The sequence below is a fragment of the Haemorhous mexicanus genome, chromosome 2 (assembly GCF_027477595.1).
Source record: "Haemorhous mexicanus isolate bHaeMex1 chromosome 2, bHaeMex1.pri, whole genome shotgun sequence".
Lineage (NCBI taxonomy): Eukaryota > Metazoa > Chordata > Aves > Passeriformes > Fringillidae > Haemorhous > Haemorhous mexicanus.
Genome location: NC_082342.1, coordinates 4,220,267 through 4,238,989, shown reverse-complemented (window position 1 = coordinate 4,238,989; position 18,723 = coordinate 4,220,267). Strand labels below are relative to the sequence as shown.

The 18,723-nt window shown below is 40.7% G+C and overlaps 1 protein-coding gene across 3 annotated transcripts in view; it reads right to left on the bottom strand.

Annotated features, from left to right (window-relative positions):
• Window positions 1-6,623, bottom strand: part of CRYBG3 (crystallin beta-gamma domain containing 3) — an 81,619-nt gene extending 74,996 nt beyond the window's left edge. For 2 of the 3 annotated variants that reach the window (XM_059872044.1, XM_059872052.1), the window contains exon 1: window positions 4,590-4,849. In XM_059872044.1, coding sequence (XP_059728027.1) covers window positions 4,590-4,834 — 245 coding nt within the window. In that variant the 5' untranslated portion in view covers window positions 4,835-4,849. Of the gene's footprint in view, window positions 1-4,589; window positions 4,850-6,418 lie in introns of those variants that run through there. The other variant, XM_059872060.1, reaches the window with a different exon arrangement.
• Window positions 6,624-18,723: the final 12,100 nt, after the last annotated feature.

Genomic DNA, 18,723 nt, shown 5'->3' with positions numbered 1-18,723 from the left:
GTTTGATTATAGACAGCAAAAAGCAATTCAGATTGTTTTAACTGAAACAATTTTTTCCTCTCAGACCTGTTTCAGCTGCTGATTTACATACTATTCTTTGCTTGTGCAGCAAAGCTGGGTCAGCTTCACATTCTTCAATAGCAGCGCTGTGTTGCATGGTTTATATCAGCTACACAAAGTATGTTAGTAGTAAATGAAGACTAAAACAAGCAACCAGAACTATAATGAAAAATAAATACATCAGAAAAATCACAGATAGGCCATATTTTCCAGTGAAAGTTTACATGAAAAAAAATTCAAGAACCAAACCATGTCGTTACACTGAACAAGTATCTTTAAGTTTAATGGCTAGAACTAAGAGAAATAAATATGATGCCCCTTGCTAAATAACTTAATCTGTTTTACATGTGAGGGAACTGAACAGCCCTACAAAGGCTGGAGAAAGAAATATAAATGTTTCTGAGCAGAGCTTACTCCAATGTTGGGCAGTGTGATTAGAGCAGATTATATCAAGGTTTTCCTTCTGGCATCTGTCAGGCATAGTAACCAACACTGCTCTGGAATCTGCTCCCTATTTGCCAGTCTGATTGGTTAGACAGTTTCCAGCATTCTTATGACATAGATGTTACTGGTCATGAACACAAACACTTGGTATAACATCAGAAAGAGATTTACAAACCATTTATTAAGGTTAAATTTATTGAATTAACGGGGAACAGAACCGTTTGCAAAGGGCATGCTTGCGGTGTGAGGGATCAACAGTGGTGCTTAAAAAATGGCATAAAAATAGGAGTTATTTAAAAAAAAAAGTAATCCAGGGTAGCTTTAAAGCAGCAGCAACTGGTGTTCTGATAAACAGAGCATACCAGAATTTCAAAAAGATTCATTAAGGACAATCACCCCAGAAAAAACAAGCAGGAGAGACTGGTGTCACCAGTAAAGTGCAGTGAGCTCTTCTAGTTAGGCTGGAGGAGAAAACTTTTGGAAGAGGTAGAGAGGGCTGCTATGTCAGGAAAATATTCTCCAGAACTCAAGAAAATACTCTCCAGAACTCCCATCTTTGCTCAAAAAATATATCCCAGGAAGCATCCTACAGACACCAAAGTTCCCTCTTTGTTTTGAAATTAGTTTTGAAGGTGTGCATTTTCCATTCCTACCCAAATAAGTTCTATGGCCAAATTTGCAGCCTGTAACTGATGATTAAAAATAAAAGTATATTATCACTGCAATTCTTTCTGCCTTTTCTGTTCCTGTGCTCACAAGAAATAACTTCTTCCTACATTTTTTCCCAACACAACACTGTAGGTGAAATGCAGATCCCCAAGGTGTTTACACACTTAGATCTCAAGACCTCCTTAAGCAGAAGGAAATATATTTTATCAACTTAAGAAGCAGTGGAACATTCATAAAAACATCTTTCTATTTCAAAATAAGGCACGTAATGAAATCACAATAATAACACTATTGGAGACTATAACTTGTATCTGGAAACTAACATGAGAAAGTGAAAGTAATAAAGAAGGCAACATTTCCGACCTTAAGTCTTCAAAAGTCACACTCCAAAGCCAGTTAGAACAGATAAAAATTATTTCAGAAATGAAAATTAATGTACCAGAAGAATTGAGTTAAAACCTGAGCAACCCAGTGCTGTGCTACTGTCTGCAAGTATAATAGCATTTACTAACTGAACTGTATAAAATCCAAAAGCCCCTCAGAAATTAAAAGCAGTAGCTGGGTTTCCACCCTTTCAAGAACTTACAATAACTAGAAATACAATCCCCACAGCAAGATGTTTCAGAATCTTAATTTTTTTTCCATCTGGGAGCCTTTTGTTCATTAGAGGGGAAGACCAAGAAGTTTTGATCTTTGCAAAACTCTTCCTTAAAACACAGACCTGTAGCTGTTTTGGAAATATTTCTGCATTAACTCTGGCCCTAATGTCAATAACTGGAAAAGGAGAGAATGCTGTTAACATTTAAAATAGTGGAAAAAATGTTGCTTTGTTTCTTCCAAGGAGCTCTTCTATTATAATTAAAGCTCTAGTAACATTTCCTTCAGGAAATGTCTCTCACACACATGGCCAGCTGCTGGCCCTGCTCCTCCTGGTCTCAGTCCCATGAGACATCCAAGTACATGCTCTGATCAAGCAGGCAGTCCCACTAGAGAGCACAGAACTATTTACCTGCTTAATTATGCACAACCACTTTGGTACCCTGCTGAATCAGGGCCTTTCATACTATTTTGAATTATCCTGCCATGGAAGCCATAATAGAAAAATTTAGGAAGCAAAAAGGAAGAAAGAAACCCCAAATTAACAAATGTACAGAAAATTTTCATAATGCACCTTACTTAGGCAAGTCTAATTTGAATTCTTCTATATGGTTGGAGTATTGCCCTTGCTGGTTCCACAAACCACCACCCCTCATGTAGACTCATAAATAAGCTAAATTTTAACAACAACACAAAGAATCCTGCTCTGGCTTTTGAAAGTAAAAGGTTCTTTATTAGAAAGCTGATGTTTCCAGCAGACAGTAGATTTCTTCAAAGACGCCAATGGCATCTGAATCAAACCCAGCCAGGAGGCAGCAATTTCAGAAGAACTAGGTTTGAAATTTATTTCTCCCTTTTCCATCAATTTCCAGCAGTCCCTCAAATGCAGTTTTTATAACTACAAAAATACATGTTCTTTGTAAACAGGAACAATGACTGGCAGTCCCAAAGGAAGAAAAAGACTCTCTAATCTCTCCTCAGGCAGAATAAACAAAGTTCTTCATCTCTGAAAGCTCTCAGTAAGATACTAATGGATGAATGGATACTAATGGATGAACAACAACCTCAGCCAAAAAAAAAATCCCAGCAAAAAAAATCAGCCCCCCAAATCCTTCTAAACCAGATAAAAGGTTGCTCTTCCCTGTTTGATGGCTCTGGTATACTTCAGCAATGCAGACAAAATATTCTGACAAACCAAGCTTGCACTGGCAGTTCTATGACCAGCCAACAGTGCTTGGAGAGAAAAAGAGAAATCTGAAATGAACTGCTAAACACTACACAGAATATCTAATAAAATGCACCCATAGTTGAAAGGACATTTGGGTGGTACCTCAGTAAAAAGAATCACACCTCCCTGAAAGATCACATTTATTCTCAAAAGAACAATTGCTCGGCCACAGAAGCCACATATTTCGGGAAGAATCCACACTGTAGATTTATAGTGTAAAAGCTGTGTCTTCTTCCAGATGGACTAAAAATACATGCATTAGTAAAAAATAAAAAAATAAAAGTTATAAGACTCCTATTAGAATAGTGAAAATACAATTGGGTATTGTCACCCTGGGGATTTAGATTGCTCCAGGACAAACACTGCGGTAACCAATAACCAATTGTGTACTATTGAAAATAGCAAATAGTTCAGTACAGCATAATGACTGCCTTTGATGGAAGTCAATGATAAAGACCTGGGATGAAGAGCACTGAAGCCATTCAAAGCAGCCCCAACTTCGAAGAACACACTTAAGCAGCAGGCAAGCACTGGGTGGGAGATGCTTTCCATTTGGCTACATTTTATTTAAAAGCCAAGTGAACTCTAAGGCATGTGCTGCGCTTTTTGCTGCCACAAAACTTACAACTAACCTGCACAGCTTATTTTTTCCACAAGCAAGCAAGCAAGCCTCCAGCGAGTCTCATGTTCATCAGAGCTACAAATTGCTGTAAGGGCAAGTTATTAACATAAGCTTTTTGTCAAATGAGGTTCTCAGAAGAGTCTAAGACACTGATTAACAAGCTATGTACCTACCGCCCCCCCATCCCCTTCCTCCTATTTTTAAACCAGGGTCACGGCAAGTTTGGGTTTTGGTTCTTGTGGTTTTTACAGGTAAATCTGAGCAGGGTCTGGAGCAAGAGGGGAGCTCTGCCCATGGAGGAAGGAAAGCTAGCAGCTCCCGGCCACCCACCACTGCCTAATTTGCAGAAGCAGAGAGAGACTGACTTTTGGATGGACAGAGGCTCATTTCCACATGCTTTTATAACTTAGGAAACCATCACATTCTGCAGAGGCATCAAGCGTGATGCTTGTCTCCAGAGGTCATTGCAGGCACACAGGACGTATGTGATGATATACTGCTCCCCCTCTACTTAGGTCTTCTACTCTTTTGAAATCCATCAGTAAGTAAAATACCTCCACAGAAAAGCTTTATATACATATATCAAACTTGGTCTGGTTCCAACATATATCCTACCAATAACCTGAAGGGGATTGCATGCCATTGCATACATTTCTCCTAGCCCTTCACAAAAGCTGCATTCCCCAACTCGCCCACGCACTCCACACCTTCACAACAAACACCCAGGGCAGCCCTGGTCCCCCTCCCCGCGCTCCGGCTTTGTTCCATTCTGCTGCACGGCCGAGCTCGCTGAATAAACACGAGGAGCGAACCTGCGGCACTCATCCCAGCCCGGCGCTGGGTAATGTATGCAATTACGCTAATCTGCGAACAAGGCTGCCACTGGAAACCAAATACGAGAACGTCAGCATTCCTGACGAACGTGCCACGCTGCAGCCCGGCACAACAAGGAAAAGCTCCTTAACATACCAAATGGGACTTGGGATGGCGAGGGCTCTCGCTTGCCTCCGCTGCAGGAAGGAGTCACGGCCACCGCCCCGCAGCGAACCTCGTGAGGAGCTCAACAACGAGGCCAAGGAGCCAGAGCCTTTGCATATCTGCGCGGACTGCCCCAGCTTCCGAATAAAGAAAAGGCTCTTGGCTGCAGGAAATGAAACTGCGATTGGGATAGAGATTAGACGGCAGCCCCAAGTTAAGTGGAGTAGGCCTGCCATGAGTGCTATCTACAGATCGGCCATGTAAAACCCAAACCAATGAAGTGGCATCACTCTCCTCCTTACCGAGGTGACCGCTAGGCTTTTCTGTTTATCCCAAACCACGGCTGGAGGGAGCTGGCAAGGCGTCATCCGATGAAACCTGTCCTATTGACTCTCCGGGTCCTCAGCCAGATCCAAACCTTCGCCTTCTCCCACATCTTAACCACCCCCATCAGACAAAACAGCCAGGCTATTCCAGCAATTGTAAAGACGGCCTTGATTCAGCAGACTTGCTCCCAATTTCTTTTTTCTATGAAATAAAAAAGCAACGTTTTCTGCTCATAAAAGACCAGTGGATTCTTGGTGGCATTCTGGCACGTCAAATGCTTACAGTGAAACAAACCCCACAAAGTGAAAAATCCTCATGGTGCATTTACAAGACTGTTGAAGATGGTGAGTGTAAAAGAGCAATCGGCTCTTCTGTTTTCCATGATTGCTGAGAATATGCAACACAAGATCCTACAGCTTTTAGCTGAAAGAACTACTGCGATAGCCACTGTCTACCTGATTAAACAGCATTTACTGTTTGACCGTTTAAACACAAACCTATGCCCTATATCAAGAATGACTCAGATTAAAACCAACATGTTAAAAGCAAAGAATAAATACTACACCTGAGGAAGTAAGGCCTAGGCAGTTAACACCTTTTCACCACAGAAATATGCTCGTTAACTTGGGCCGACAATGAGGCTGCCTGAGAAACTGAAGGAAACTTATCTGTGCTTCTTTCCTAGTTACAGACAGAAATCAGCCACCAGAATGAAAAAAAAAAAAAAAAGGAAAAAAAAAAAAAAAGGAAGAGGAACAAATACACAAGAAGTTTCCAAACATTTTCATCTTGTGAAGTCTCCCTGCTCTAAAAAAATAATTATTAACGAAGTTTCCATAAACCACAAATTTTGCATTGAGACTTAAACATATCAGTAATATTTATGTTCCATTAACGCCTGATTTACACCAGTCCAAAAGAAAACTTCCAGTTTTCCAGCGTGAAAACTGAAAAGGAAAAACAAACAAACAAAGCCCTCAAAGCCCTCGGCGCCCTGCCCTGCTTTCAGTCCCCGAGGAAGGGGCTGCGACCCGGGCCACAGGACGCTGACCGCGGCGGGGCCGCGGGGTGTGCCATTCCCAGCAGGTTCCACCGGGGCTCCGCCGAGCCTGGCGGGGCCGGGGGTACTCGATGAAACTCCCGGGGAGCCCTGGAGTCCCCCCGCCTCAGCGCCCAGCAGCAGCCGTGCCCGCACGGCAGCGCTGCCCCAGGACAGCCCGCCCTTCCCGGCCGTGGCGGCAGCTGTCAGCCGCGCTCCCAGCCCGCTCCGCAGCTCCCTCAGACACGCCGCCGCCCCGCCGCTGTCCCAGGAGCCGCCCCCGGCCCGCGGGACGCGCGGACTCCCCGCGGGGAACGCTCGCTTCCTCCCGCTGCCCCGCCACCCAGCAGTGTCGCAACACGGCCCGGGGCCCCGCTCAGCCCCACGCCCCCCGTGGCCTCCGGCGTCCCCCGGCCGCGCAGGTGGCACCGCGCCGCCCCCGAGCCCCGCGTACCTGTTCGCCGACCCCTCGCCGGGTGGGCTCCTGGAGAAGAAGCGAGAGAAAGTGCTGTGCCAGGAGGGGCCGGCCCGCCGCCGGCTGCCCCCGCCGGACATCCCCGGGATGGGATGGGACCGGACCGGACCGGACCGGACGGGACGGGAGACGCCGCCAGCAGCCGCCCGGCACCAAGTCCCCGCGGCGGCGGCAGGCGGGAGGCGGTGAGCGCGTCCCTCCGCCCCGGGGAGGAGCCGCCGCTCCGCGCCCCCGCCCCTGCCCTGCTGCCGGCGGGGCGGGCCGGGAGAGCCGCGCTCGGAGGCGGGGGGTGGCTGTGGCAGCTGCAGGAGGAGATGCGGGAGCCCCGTCCGCCCGCCCGCCCGCCGGTAGGGCCCGGGGCCGCGGAGGGAAGCGGGGGCCGCGGGGGAGGAGGGCCCGCCGCCCCTGCGCCGGGAGGGTGGCGCGTTGTGTTTGGGTTTGTTGCTTCTTTTTTTTTTTAAGTTAATGGGTCATAATTAGTGTGAACAAAGAGAAAAGATCAGCGGTTAAAAAAAAAAAAAAACAAAAAACAAACCCAAAACAACAACAAACCTCTGAAGAAAAAGGTTAGGCAGCCTTGAGAACCTACACTCCTGACTGACTGCAAACGCCAGCGCCAGCCCAGTGCTCTGTGAGACGGGCCAGCTTGGAGATCTGCGCTCGTTTGTCCATGCAAAGTCAGAAACTGGCTTGGCGCTGTCCCGGACACGGCGCGGCTGCCACAGCATCTGTGCCTGCTGCCCAGCGCTGTAAACATTGGTATCGAGCGAAGGCACAGGGCAGCAGAGGCTTCAGCTCTCCCCTCTCTCTGCCACTGGAGGCTAAGGTCAGACCACGCTTGCTGACGAAAAGTGGCCTGGAAGAAAGGAGTTTTCCTGTCTTTTAAAAAGTTTACTTCCTAGAAAGGAGTTTGGTTTAGATTTTTGTTTGGTTTGGGGCTTTTTAATACCAATCCCTTAATTTTGCTTCTTCCAAGACTTGTGGCCACCCTACAGATGACCTTGCCATTGCAACAGCACAGTGACAAATACTACCCTAATTTTATAGATCGAGGTGATGCACAAAACCTTAATGATTCACTGAGTTGGAGCTACTGGTAAAATAGACCAGCCTCGACGCAAGGATTTTAAATTCAGAACCACACTTTCTCATCTTTGTGAGCATCTCTGCTGTTCTTTGTGACTGCCTCCACCTTTCACCTTTCTATCAGCCCCTCTTTGCTTTGTGCCATCTCACAGAACTGTGGAATGGTTGAGGTTAGAAGGGACCTTAAGAAGTCACCTGGTCCAATCCCCTACTTAACCAGGACCACCTGGAGCAGATTACCCAGGACTGTGTCCTGATGGCTTTTGAATATCTCCAACTCCAAGGTCTCTGGGTAACCTGTGCCAGTAATGTCCTCTCTTCTGTAAGGTTTTTTCCATTTGTTCACCTTAATCCATAACCAAACCTCTTTCTTAACCTGTGTCATTGTGACAGGGAGATATGAAGCTGGTACTCTAGGCCCATCTGCAGAGCAGCAGCAATAAAACAGCCTGAATAAAACTTATTGTCTGCTTTTCTGTCCTCTCTTTCCTACCTCAGCTATGAACAAATCTTTAAGAAGTGTGCAAACAGCTCTGCTTTGTATAGTCCAAGTCTCATATAGCTTTGATGTGGAATTTAAAAACACAGACAGAGCTGGATATTGGATGTGCACTTAATTCTTGAGCAGTCAGAATTGGGACTAGCTTGTTGGATCACAGGTTACAAAAAGTAGCTTTCTCACAGGATAGAAACCAGTCACAAAGCTTATTCATGGGACCAGCACATAGTACACAAGGTTCTGTCAAGTTTTCACTGTCCAGACCAGGAGCAGACAGTTCTCCCAGTGATACAGATGCCCCAAGCTTTGCACACAGCCATGAAATGTTTCATTCCAGAACAGTATAGAGGAAAACAAGAAGCCACATTTTTAGAGTAGCTACACATAGTCGCCAATTCTCAAAGAAATGTCAATGGGGGGTTAAAACTGCAAAATTTAACAGCAGCTCCCAATGAAACATTATACAGGAGACACTCCTTCTCACACTCAAAATAGAAGTAATTAGGCTCCAAAACCAAATTAGAAAAGTGGCAATTTATTAGACTGCACAAACAGGCTGCAGGGAGGCTTAGGCTCTCCCTGACTGTTTATTACTTTTAATTCTTCTTTGCCACACACATCTCACAGCTTCCCTACCTATTGCTTAAGTAAGATCTAATCCCTGAATAGCAAGGTAGCAAACCTGAATATAATAATTAGCATTTATAAAGCATCCGGTGTCTTCAAAGGATTTAAGCATTAATTAATCCTCGTAATCACCTCAGGATGTAGTTAAGCATAATATGGTGAGTGGTTTGCACACACAGAGGCAGTCAGAACATCTTGCTGCATCCAAAGGCTGTCCACATGTGCCCAGAGGGGCACCACAGGGCAGCATGAAGCATTACCAGGGCTCTGCTTGTCCAAGAACAAAGAGCCAACCTAATCAGAAATGCTAATCTCAAACAGTAACATTTTGAGCTCAAATCTGTTCCTCCTTTCTTCACTGCATCTAAAAGCAGAAATTACAGGAATGTACTAAAGGACAGTTCTATTGCAGGCAAATAACAAAAATATTAAAACTAATCAACATAGTAAAACTGTATCAATATAAGAGATGAACATGGCACAGGCTAGAGAATCCCTTTCTGGGTTTTTTTCTACCGTGGAGTAATTGAGTATCACATGACCTAAGAGTAAATAGTTTTGACACATTTAAAATAATAAAAGGGGAAATTTAGCCACCTACACTTCCAGCAAGGGGGGAAAGGGAAGCTTTTACCCAAAGCTGCAGTATCTGCCATGTGGCAGGTGGCCTCACACATTAGCACAGCTGCCAGCATTAACAGCAGCACCAACACGTGCAAGCCAAGACAGATGGGGCAAACAGGTTCCTTTCTGCCTCAGATTAAAGTGCACACATGTGGCCCACATGAAGTAATAAGGCAACACCAAAGGCAGGCAGAAACCATTAAAACACAGTTGCAGAGGGATAGAATTGCACAGAAGAGGAAAATGTCAAGCAGGGGCTCTCAAATACTTCTTTTTTCCATAATTCATCCTGCCCAGAGTGTCACTTGAATGTTGTGTAAGAGAGGGGAGGGTGCTGTGCCTATTCCACATCCACTTAATTTTTCTGCTTATAATTCTGATTATAATGGTTGTGCAGAAGGGAAACCACCCCCTTCTCCTTGCTGATTTAGGGTGAGCAGATGGTGAAATTTTAATTGTGCTTTTTGTATTTCCTCCTTTTTATGGGTTCTTAAAATCTTGAGTCAAATCTTTTGTTTTGTTTGGGTACCAAGAAGGAAAGCAAATTTCCATCACGCTGGTTTAGGAGGAGCCCTCTTTTCACACCCTTCTTTCAAAACTTTCCTGATACATTAAAGTAGTAACTAGGGGAGAAATGTAGTCTTAAAACCTCGAAATGAAACATTTTGCCTGCAAGCACATTTCACACAACTATTAAATGAAAACATCCTCAAACTGTTTCCATTGTTGGACCACAACAATAATAAGTGCTCTTGTGTTCTGAGATGTAACTCTGCTATGCAAAAGCAACTTCAGTTTTCCATTTCATACATGTTAATCCATTTATCTATCAAAATATTTTATAGAGCTGTGCTACTTTTTCTTGTTAATAAGCACTCCCATTTTCCAGGCTCTTACAGAACATGTCTGCAGGTAGATGTGGCATAAATAGCAACAATATTTTAAAATGAATAGGCCCTTACCTTTTTCCTTTCCAGTCTATAATCTATTATGGCAAGAATTTTAATAGGTGCCACGAGACCATGAATTAATAAATACATATAAAGGAGTCATGGTGTGGAATATTTCCTAGCCATTTTTCACAATGTTAGTTGTCCAGATGTTGAAACAAATACAGATGGGTTTCAAATCTCTAATTTATACTTTAAAATGAAGGTGACCAACAGAATGAAGAGTTGTGTCTTGGCTATGTTATTACACAGATGAAGGATGTTAGCAAGGATTTCTAGGATTATTTTCTATCTAGCCATGACCTCCTCCTGTAAAGTATGTGCTGTGCAGCTTCCAGCAATCGTCATCCTTTAAGTGTAAACACACAGTTCCTCCATTTGATTTACTGAAAATGGTTTAAAAGACAGCCACGTGGTCAGCTGCTCTTGTTCAAATGCCTTCATGTCTGGAGAAGACAGCTGGAAATGACTCATGGGGTTAAACAGCAGCTTCTGAGACCCATAACTGTGTTCTTTATTATTTTGGGTAAGATTTATACACTGTGCTACCTTTGGCCAAAGTTCAGTCTAAGAATTAAAATCTTTAAATCATCTTTTTGGAAAGCTTCTTCTGTTTGTTTTCAATTTGATTTGTTTTTCACTTGTAAATTTGTGACATCTACACCTACCCAGTAGCAAAAGTGCTAAAAGGGGAAACTAACTGAAGTACAAAATAAGAAACCACCAACCCACCAACAGAATCTTTTTTAAAGCAGACTTTTGCTGCACCTGGACATGGAACAAAAAGCACTCAGAAGCCTCATACTGTGCTGGGATGTATGTACCTAATTCCGAAAGATTTGACAACTTTCAGCTGATTAGCACAGCTTGTCTGGGAGGCTCCCAAGATGTTTCTGACAGCACCTCATATCAATTAAACTTGTGTGAATTGAAAATAAAGATTAAGCTCACTTGCCCTCTTACCAAGTTAATGACTACCCTAACTAGAGCTCAGGAAAGTCTGCATGTCATGTAATGAGCTCTCTGTAAAACCATCCTGCTCTGAGTCTGCTCACCTGCTAAGACAATCTGTCTATTCACCATCAGCATTCCACAAAAAATTGTGGTTAAACAAAGTGCTTCAGTAAGCTGATTTCATCCAAATTCTAACAAATATTGTAGATAATGTAAAAAGCAGAACAAATAATTCAATATTCATAAGAATGCAAGAGCTTTCAAAAGAGGTATCTTGCATGCAAATAAAAGAAATCCATGAAATACATTACCAGCTACTTATACATTGTAATTAATTTACCACTTTTCCACCTAGAATGTCTTTTGAATATCAGATGTGTGGTTAAAAATGAATACACACCTTTCTAATACACCCTTTATACACCTTTTCACCTACAAATATACACACTTTCAAATATAAAATCAAATTACTATTCTAATGGGCTTACCGTATTTCCATGCATGTACATAAATGTGCATTTTTAAATTTGCAGCTTTCTAGGCAGTTTTTAATTGTGGTACAAGTCTATTTAGGCCTCTGGACAGCAGACTTGCCTTTCTTAACTACCTTTCAAAGATTTCCTAAAACAAGTCCCTGGACCCCAAGGCTTCCTAGAACCATTGACTGCAGACACACCAATGTTGCCCCTTGTCTTTCCTGCTGGATTTCACAGCAAGAAGAACATTTTTAACCCAATGCTCTGGACTCTTTATAAAATATTATTTAAAGTGTTTGAAAATTATAATGTATATATATATATATATATATATATATATATATATATATATATATATATATATATATATATATATATATATATATGTATATTATATATACATATATATAATATATGTATATATACATATATAATGTATATATATTATATATATACACATATATAATATACATATATAATATATGTATATTATATATACATCTATATAATATATGTATATATACATATATAATGTGTGTATATATATATATATATATATATATATATATATATATATATATATATATATATAGTAACCCCTTACCACATTCATACTGAGCATGTGTGTAAGCATATTCCAAAAGGAATAATCATCTTTAGTGTCTGGAGTGTAAAATATTCTGTATATAGAAATGACTCTAAGTATACCAGTCTCTAACAAGGAGAATTCTTATGGATTGAGGCAAACAGAATCATAAAAGCTTTTGGCTGCTAATGTTGCAGAATCCCATCTGGTTTCATGGACAACTTATTTTCCTCTCCATTTAAGCTCCCGGTAAGAAATTAAAAAAAAAAAGAAAAAAAAAAAGAGAGAGAGAGAGAAAGCAAAGAAGAGATCTTTTCTTATGTATGCAGATTATATCCATGACTTATTCCAAACAGGGAGAAAATACTTCAATCTTATTACAGAACAAACAGAAAAAGAGTCTAATTCTTGGCACACAAGTTCCACATAACAATAAACAGTCTGTGTAACACACAGAAAAAGGGTAAGAAAGAAATCTCAAAGGCCAAGTTTGTAAGAATTCAAGTTACCATTGATCAGACTTTGCCTGGTTAGCTGGGTAAGTAACAGCATAATTGACCCCCCACACTCTCATTTGTTTTGTGGGTTTTATTTTTTCTTTTTATTTTTAAGCCCAACACAACAAAACCTTTAATAGAGGAAAGATTTCTTTTAATTCCCCAGAACAAAAATTCTGAGTAATCCATGTTTCCTCACTCAAGCATTGATTGTTAGTAAAGGCAAGGCAGAAAAGCTTTTTCAACAAAGTAAGTGCCATCACAAGGAAAGGTCAGGCTAATGGGGTTATGAGCCTGCAACAGTCTTTTTATCTGATGTTGTTATTTAGAAATATTTTCTGTATTTAATGCACATCTCTAGTCCAATAAAATATGACTAAGAAGACTAAAGGGGGTTTCTCTACAATGGAAGATGGTATTTAGGGAATGCACTTAGTGTAGTTCATAAACAGTAGAGGTACTCCATGTTTTCCAATTTTCAGGGTGTGCTGAACTGCTGCTGAAAATAAAAAGGCCCACATTATCTCTGTGGTAAATCAATTCTCTGGATAAAGCTGTCATTTTGTCTTTATATTAGGAACTGATTGAAGTATTCCTATTTAGTCTGATGCCTCTATCAGATCACCTGTCATTCACTTCACAGCTCAGGCATTGCTACAGCCTTTAAGAAATCACACACACGGTTTGTATTCTGCATAAATTAAGGACTTAAATGCATTACCTGACATGATGACAGAACATACACCTCAAGGAAAGCATGAGACTTATCACCCACAAAAAGAGGGGGTTTTAATGCTTTTTTAAATCATTGCATGACAGAGTAGACAGAGAAAAAAGTAGTACTTTAACATTTATGGAATGGGTGAAAAGGAAATTTGGTACTTAAAATTATTCCTACAACCTGAATGACTTGATTTTGCCTATATGTCTTTTACTTTCCAGGAACTGTAAAGCTACAACACAGCTTTATTATACTATATGTACCTATAATAATAGTGGTAAATCAGCATTGAAGTGGCTGTTCTACAATTGCTTTCTAACATAATAGTGATTGATCTTATTTTATAATGGTACCAATGAAGGAAATAGTAAGACTCAAAACTTAACTGCAAAATACAGCAATTCTTTCTAATCATAGATTGGATTAGTTTATAGATCAATTTAGCCTGTTCTGAAACCGCTGTCAAATTTTTTTTAGAGCATTAACTTGCTCTAGATTTAAAGCTCAGTAGAGGACCTAGAAAACAATTATGCATAGGTTCTAGGCATCTCAAAACATAGTAACACTTCCCTGTCAAAAACTACCTAAGGATGTAAAAGACCACCTCAAAAAATGGAGCTGAAGAGGGAATAAAACCAAGTATTACAAGAGAAAAGCAGCAACTTTCCCAGCAGAAACATTCCACCCTTGAAAAGAAACCCTTCACCAGCCCTTACTTCTCTAAAGCAAGAATTAATGACTGGCCAATATCACCTCAGAGACAGAAATGTTAAATTGGGTCCCAGATGCTTTCATGTAACCCACTGATGATGTAATACATGATGAACAAAATCCTTGGAATATTGCTATCACTAGCAATATTCCACTTTCTGGTTCATTGATTCCATTTGTTACTCATTACACCAATTTTTAGACACTTTTTTTCCTTTTCACTTTGTGCCAATAAATGTTGGTTGATAAGCTTAAAACAAAGAGAGATTTACTTACAGAGTGATAGTTTAAGCAAAAAAAAAAAGATTGCCAAATTCTTTTCCTAGTAACACCTTTAAACCTGTGTGATCATAAATACAGAAAATGGCAAGAACAGCAGTGATGCCTGACAGACAACTCTTTTATTATTGACATAAAAATTTTGCTATTCATTATTTACTCATGACTGCCTGTTTTTTCACAAGTGACATTATGCCATTTCCTTCAAGCTGGAAGTGTTACCCCTTAATCGCTGTCCAATGGTCATATCCTGTATTTGTGAACTAAACTTTCCCAGTTCGAAGTGAAGTACACTACAAACTTTTATTTTCCCTAAATATTTCACATGCATTATTCCTGGGGAACCTTGGCTTGTGGAGACCTGTTGCCAAGTTCTGCTATTCTTTCACATGGTTCCAACGCCATGCTTTGAAAACTTTGGGATTGTTTCCCTCTTAGGTTTGTACAGGCATGCCTCCACTTATGCATTAATTCAGGTCAGGAGGGTATTTTAAAGATAATCCCAACTAGAAGTGCCTTTGTTTACATGGCAGAGTTGGCTGGGAGGTCACAAACTGATTTCTTTTTGGATGAAACTACACCTCAAAGTCAAGAATGCACAGCATGCTCCAAGGACAGAGAAGCCCTTGGAAAGGCTGAGGGAAACTGAGGCCACACAGATTAGGACATCAGGCTCTCAGCACCAGCTCTCTTTGCTCTGTAAAAGCAGTTTGATGGGGCTGCTCTCATTAGTCTGTATTGCCAAGCATCCACTTCAATCATTTATCATGGTCACCTCACTGAGCCTCATGAGGCTTAAGTTTCTTTATTATTCACTAGCATGACTCCAGCCCAAAGAAATTTCCTCCAGACATCCCAATTTTCTCGATTTTTTAAATATTTCCTTAGTGTCTTTTCTTCCCCTTATTGAAAATATTAGGCAACTCTTCAGCAAACTAAATTTGGTTCAGTAACTATTTTGCTAGGCCTTCAATCTACTTACTGGTCTTCAAAGACAATGTTGTTTGCCAAAAGACTGCCTAGCATGAAGTTGCTAAATTTACACTTCCTTTACTACACAAGTTACTCTGTTCTTCAAAGGTGCTCCCTGAATCCCAGAGAAATTACAAACAACCCCTTTCGAGCTGGTGCCTGAGTAATATGATTGTAATACAATTAAGTTCATCTCCTGGGAAACAGTTTGGAGAACACAAGATCATTTAATGGTAGACAGACATTAGGAGCCTAGCTTTCATTTCAAGGATTTATTTTGAAAAACAGTAGTGGGAGGGGGTTTCATGCTGTCATTAGGAGAGTGGGAAAAGCAAACACGGCAGATTTGCATGGTGAGATCCTGACATGCACTGAAGGAGAACAGTACATTATCACGTACATGCTGTACTTGTGAGAGCAAGAATTTCATATGGCCAGGAAAATTCAACCAATTAAGTGGTAAATCCAACTGGCTGAACAGTGGCAAATTAATTACAAAGTGCTGGTTCACACAAACACAGATGCTTCCCTGATGTAACTTACTGTGACAGGAGCTACAGAGCCTTGAACTAAAGGATGGTTACAAAATATTACTAAAAACACTTGGCATTTGTTACAAGAGAGCATTTAAAGCTCTGAACTCTGATTAGCTATTCCACACAGTATTAGTTTTGCATAGTAACAGCGCATTTTTAAATTTAAGCAGTGAAAAATAATAAAAAGGGATCAGGGCATATAAAATTAACCTTTGAAAGCAAACTTTCCTGATCCTTCTGAAAGAGGAGAGTTGGAGACTTTCTTGGTAGTATCCTTTTTTGCTTTTTTAGTGCTGTCTTCTGTGACCTTCTCTCATTATCTATTTCGTTACTCAAAAAAACCCACCCAAAACCAAAACAACAGGGAAGGGAGCTGCAAAGTTGCAGTAGCAGAATACTCAGCTAAATTTAAAAGAAGCAGACTAAAAAGTTGAGGATCAAGATTTGTAAGGATTTCTGTAAAACGGGAAGGAGGCAGGACAGAAAGAACAACAACAAAAAAAAAAAAGGATGACAGGAATTAATGATAAAAAGAGTGATTTTCCAACCAAGTAAAACTTTAAAAACCAAGTCAAACTTAAAAAAAAAAACTCCCCCCAGCCCTATTCCTTTTGAGATTAAACACCATTTCTTAGCTTAATAAAAGTTTGCTTTTAAGGACAAGCATTTAGAATCAGCATTATTTTACTTCTTACTACAAACAAAATGATATTTCTTACTTAAAGCTCCTAAGAGATAAGCTGCTTTCCAAAACAGTTGCACAGCTGTTTTATAGAAGCTCTGAAGTTCAACGTTACCATTCCTTGTATTACCACATCAGAATATCTGTCTGCAGACAACTAAGCTGAGCTGTTATGTCTGGTCTTTTACAGCAGCTTATCTTTCATATTAGTAAATAAAACACCCCAAGGAAATTACAGTTAGAGGGCTGAGATTAAAAGGAAGCTCCATTACATTTACATCCTCACACTTAGAACTGCACTTGCTTCATGTGAAATTGCCCAGGAGTGTTGAGGCCATGCAGGCTTTCAGCACAGCTGCAAGCAGTAGTTAAACACAAGGTTCCCATGGACTGGTGCTCTCAGCACTAGAGAGGCACAGCTAGGAAAATCAGGATTTACACATTTACCCAATAGCCCCCTCCTCAGTAAAGAGACCTAGAAGGCAACACTTTGTGTATGAAAACAACTGCACCATATTTCAGCTGAAAATGCTAGTCTTAAGCCTGACCAGGAATATTTAAAGGAAATCATTAAAAATGTAGGTGGGCAGCGTGCATAGAAGCAACAGCACAAAACACTGAGTGGGGTATAAAGACCAAATTCCCTGAGTCTCTTTTGGTCACTCTACTGCCCTTCAAGTTACCACTTAATGCACACACCTGCAGTAACACGGATTAAAAAAAAAGAATATTCCCTTGTCTGCTTTGTTCCTCAGGCACAAAGAACTTGTCAATGCAAACTATCTTGGAGCACCAAGGACAGAAGTCATTCGTTACTTTAACATCCTAAATGTAATGGGAGAATAGCATGGACGTCTGATAGCCACAAAAACCAACTCCAAAGTAGTCTTTCTGCACAGATACCTGAGGATCTTGTGCAATATATGATCCTTGTACAAAATTCAACATTTTTAGAGCAACTCAGGGCTCCAGCACCTGTAGATGTTAGTGACTTATGTCTGTACACCAAGGTGGGAAGGAGAGGTGAACATACAGAGATGCCCCCAGGAGATTTTATGTTCACAAATGTTCTAAAAGTAAGACATAACTAATGGTTGAAGCAGTAATAAGGGGTGGGGGAATAAAAAATCAGCATTTTTTTTAATAGACCTCTTCCTATTTCCATTCCTTCCAAGAGGTCTTCATTCAGACCACTGGCCCCAGTTGGCCCCATAAGGGAGGAACAGAAAGAGATGTTGCAGAACAAAATCAATCACCAAAAAATCAAGAAGGGCAACAATAATATAAGTACAGAACTAACTGCTGTTTTCAAAAAGCACTTCCTAACCACATTAGAGAGGAAAAAAAAAAAATTAGAGTGTTTCCCTTGGATTTGCAGATGGAAGAACAAAGCAGTAGGTTCAAAAAGCTTCCCATGACAGTAAAGGCAACCCACAGGATAAACATAGTGCTTAATGTAATTTAAAACAAACAAACAAAACAAACAAAAAATCCGAAAACCATCAAGATCCATACCATTCAAGGAAGTCAGAAATGCAGACAGATTCTATGTAAGAACTTAAATTTTCTTTGGTAGAAAAGAAACTGTTAGCTTAAAACTAAATGTTTCATTTAAATATGACATATAAATGATCCAGAATAATTACAAAATACTTACACACAGCAAAACAGTTGTACAAGTATTACTTTCAAGAGAATAGTTTTAGATTAGATATGAAGAAGAAATTCTATATGGACAGTGTGGTGAGGCACTGGCAGTGATTGCCCAAGGAGTTTGTGCTGTTCCCACAAAACTGGAATTGTTCAAGGCCAGGCTGGATGGAGCTCTGAGCAATCTGGTCTGGTGGAAGGTGTCCCTTGTCCAAGCAAGGCAGGGGCTGGAACTCAATGATCTTTAAGGTCCCTTCCAACCCATTATTTTAATTACTATATTATCCAAAGCAAAGTAAACCCAAAAATTATCTGCCCATGATTCAGCGGAAAACTTTTCAGAATGATATATTACTGTTCCTCCTTTGTATTTGATTTTTGTAGAGATACTTAGATTCAGAGTTGACAAAAGGCCAACAGTGTCACAAAAGAGA